General features: G+C 35.1%; 1 protein-coding gene across 1 annotated transcript; it reads right to left on the reverse strand.

Annotated features, from left to right (window-relative positions):
- Nucleotides 1-1,369: 1,369 nt before the first annotated feature.
- Nucleotides 1,370-3,248, reverse strand: LOC110612157 (mitogen-activated protein kinase kinase 5). Its single transcript, XM_021752857.2, has one exon. The coding sequence runs from the start codon at nucleotides 2,835-2,837 to the stop codon at nucleotides 1,767-1,769; it is 1,071 nt and encodes a 356-aa protein (XP_021608549.1). The 5' UTR covers nucleotides 2,838-3,248; the 3' UTR covers nucleotides 1,370-1,766.
- Nucleotides 3,249-4,324: the final 1,076 nt, after the last annotated feature.

Genomic DNA, 4,324 nt, shown 5'->3' on the forward strand with positions numbered 1-4,324 from the left:
ATAATTTCCACTGAAAATAGAAACAGAAATTTCTGATGAAAACTAATTAAGGAACAAAGACAAATAAAAGTGAGTGGACAATGCGGCAATCCATTTTTACACGTAAAACTTCAGTTTTTGCCATGTCAGCAAGTATAGTCAAAAGAGAATTGCTGACATGTCAAAAGTATCAAAAATATATATAGTATAAAAATGCTAACAAGGGCATTTTTCAAAAGGGGTCACCCTATCTATTCCCATGTGATGCACTCCTGTACTCAGCATCATTCCACATATAGAAGAGATTTTTGTGAGCATCATATGCTTCTCCAATACTTATCATAGTATCAAACCATTTATGTAAAATTACTATAATTAATGAAAAAAAAAGGTATGAAGATGCAAATGTGTACATATTCAGAATCTACATTGATATTAAAATTAGATTTACTTCAACAACTGGAAATAATTTCCTGAAAGCAAAATATATATATAGAAGCCAATACAGGTCATGATAACATTTGCAGGCCCACATCCAAAAGGAAAGCACTTAATTTGAGCAGATACACAAAATTGACAGAAAGAAAGAGTCACATTTTGCTGTTGTGTCTCACAATCTTACTTCAATTAGTGGATGTTACAATCAACAATAGAAAGAACACGACCCTACAAAGCAGCGACTATCTATCTGTGCACACACAAGAGAGCAATTCCATTCACATTACAAAACTGAAACCTAAAAATGACTAAATATTGCACCAGCCACAAAAAGCAGCTTTACAATGAATAAATCATTCTACATGCTAAAATAATCGATGCACAAAGTTTCTGAACTACGCCGGGAAAATGTCACTTTGCTCCTAAACATCTCCTGTAATAAAAAACTATGTTGACCCTAATCTTCTCTTTTTCCCTCGAAGGTATGATTGACCCTAATCTGACAAAACGACCTAGATTTTTTTTAAAATTAATTATAGAACCTTGATTAGCATATAAAATTACACCAAAACCGTTATGAAAAATGTATAATTTTTTATTAAAAAAGGAATTAATGATAGAAAAGAGGGCTGGAATTATATTTCTATATCAAAAAGGGAAAAAAGGAATGCTTGCATGGCCAAATTCTGCCTCACTTCATTATTTGCTAACTTATAGCACAGTCACAAATATCATATAGCTCTCTAGACCATCATTTACAATTCACATAAAAAATACAAAATAAAATAAGAGTTCCAGATTGTAATGAATAATAATGAATGTGCTTGTGTGCTTCTCAAATATTACACCATCTGTGAACAGCTCACTTCAAAAGCAAATTTGATTTAAGAAAGTAATATCATACATAAATATACATCATGTTACTCCAACATATAATAAAAGCAAATGCAAATAGATCAAGTTGAGCATATCTTATTCTCATAGATTGAAAATCTGAATATTTTCAATGAATAACCCAACCTCCCCACATCCAATCTACAATTTCTCCTGAACTGAAATACAACACAAGATTCAACAGCAAAGTTTGGGCCATTGATAGAAGAATTTTTTTTTTCTATCATCACAGACAGACAGATTCGATTCTGATTGAACGTTGAAGCCAGGAGCATAAACCCCACTCCCCTTCTAAAAATCGAATCTGACCCATCATATGAAAAATTACAAGAGGATTAAAGAGGAAAAAGAGAAGGTTGGGGGTGGAGGGGAACTAATGACACCAACAATAACAATAGGAACAAAGATTAAAACAAAAATCATGGAGATAATTCGCAAAATATATTTCGAAAAGACTAAGAAGAAAGGGGACGTGGGGGAGGCAATAGTTGATGTAGGTTCTGATTCACCTCTCTTTGGCCTCCACTATTCCTTGATATAAAAGGATGTTGTAACAACTGAGTCGCCGTCCACCTTCTCGCCGGCTCCCTTTGCAGACAACAAGCAATAAAATTACGAAACTCCCTGGAAGCAGTCGGCGGAGCTTCCGGTGGCTGAGACATACAAATGGCACACATCAAGCTTGCCCAATCGCCCTGCCGCCCGACGGCAAACGGAAACCTCCCCAAATAGAACTCCAATATGCTCACGCCCAAACTCCAAATATCACCGGCATAACCGTCGTATTGGCCGTGATTCAAGTCCGTGTTGATCCTTTCAGGACTCATATAGGCAATAGTACCCACCGATGAATTGCAGGGATCCATAGTCTGAGCCAAAATCCTGCTCACCCCAAAATCTGCAATTTTCACATTCTTCCTTGAATCGATTAACAGATTCGAAGGTTTGATATCCCTGTGCACTATTTTACGGCGGTGGAGATACGCCATCCCGCTCAAGATTTGTCGGGCAACATCTGACAAGTGGGCCTCCAGGCTGATATGTGTCCCTTCAAGGGATCCGCCGTCCAAGAATTCTAGCAGCACTTGGATCTCCCCATTGTGCTCGTAAAATTCGTGACATTTAACCACGTTTGGGTGGTTAACGCCGCGAAGAATCTCGATCTCGCGGCAGATCTGGCTACGCACCATGTCTTCATGGTTCCCATAAATCACTTTTAGGGCAAAGGGCCTCCCCGTTGGACGGTGGATCACTTTGTAAACGGTTCCCCCGGCGCCGCTTCCTATACGGTTGATTCGGTCGAGGTCTGAAAAGCTCAATTGCTGAATTTGCTGATGACTCGTCGACGGGGCGGAGCTGGTGGTAGGTGGCAGAGGAAGAGGAACAGCCACTATCGGGTCTCGCTGAGGAAGAGGCAGGGTTAAGTCTGGCCGCCTCCGTTGCTTGTTTCGATTAGCCGTTCCGTTTCCCATTCCCGTTCCCATTCCGATTCCGATACCCGGCGGTGGTGATTGATTCGGTCTCATGACTCAGCTGCGAATCGGTTTTCCTTCTTTGTTCTTTTTATTTTCTTGCCCCTTACTTCTAGGGTTGCGTTCAGACAATGATGAACGATTAAAAATCGTCGTCGTCGTCGCTTTCTTCTTCGATGGAGAGCTTTCCCGGCAAGGTTTTGTATTCGATTTTTTCTTCACAACAAAAATACTGAAAATCAGAATTTCTTGTTTTTTTCTTTTTTTTCTTTTCTTTAGAGAGAGAGAGAGAGAGAGAGAGAGAGAGAGAGAGAGAGAGAGGAAGTTCTACCAAGAGAGGAAAATGAGAGAGTGACGCGATGTCTAAGGGGCCTTTTGGAAGTGAGAGAATAGACTCTTTTTCTTTTTCCTCCTTTAAAAATTAAAAGAATAAAAAGGATTTAAAAAAAAGGGCGAAATTGTTATGTAGAGCCAGGGAGAGAATCCGGAGAGATTTTAAAGGGGAGAATACAGAAGAGAGAGAAGGGAGAAACATTAACCAACCACGCGCTTTTATGGAAGTAGACTTGGTAAATGCATGCGCGTGAACTTTACGCTGCATAGTACACTACGTTGGCTATTACGGTAAAGCGAATAAATAATTAATGAAATACATTCTTATATTCTTATAGTAATTAAGAATAATATAATATTTAAACTAAAATTATAATATATTTAATTTTTAAATTTATAAAATTCTATAATTTAATTGATTGTAATTTCAGTTTAAATATTTAATAAATTAATATAAAATAATAAAAATTTTAAATATATGGCGATGAAAATTTTGAAGGCAGTAAGCTGAATTATTATTATTATTATTATTGTTACATTTTTCATGTTGACGTTGAGTTTCTTTTTAACTTTTTCATAATAATGAGGAAATAAAAGGTCAAAATGAGATCAATCGTGGAGTCTTTTTCCTTTTTAACTATTTATAATAGAAATTACTTTAAAATACCCTTTGACATGGCTGTTTTAGACGCGTTCCACATTTACGTTGAGTCAAGAGGTTGATTTTTTAAAAGAAAAAAGTTAAAATATTAATAAAAATATAATTTAAATTGTTTTATCATTTGAAGATTTTATAATAATATTTTATTAATTATAATCAAACAGTAATATAAATAAGCTTTTAATATTAATTTTTTTTTTCTTATTTTTTAGATTTCTTTACAGTAACAACATTAAAGGAAAAGAGATGAAGCAAATGGCTCTGCCCAAGAATATCATCCGTCACTAACTGCATGGATCTCACTGAGATTTTTTTTTATCAATCACTAAATTCAAGCAAAAAGGAATACATTGTTAGAATTCTTTGAAAATATATTTAAAAAAATTATGAAAAGATAGAAAAGGAAAACTGTCTCTAAATAAAGTCCTTTTTTTTATAATTTGTTGTGTTTACTATAAAGTTATAATTAAAGATTTTTCTTTTATATTAACAATTTTCCATTTTAAAACATTTCTATATTATTAATTAAGTTAAGGTAGAAATCTAT

The sequence above is a fragment of the Manihot esculenta genome, chromosome 3, assembly GCF_001659605.2.
Source record: "Manihot esculenta cultivar AM560-2 chromosome 3, M.esculenta_v8, whole genome shotgun sequence".
In the NCBI taxonomy this organism is placed as follows: Eukaryota; Viridiplantae; Streptophyta; class Magnoliopsida; order Malpighiales; family Euphorbiaceae; genus Manihot; species Manihot esculenta.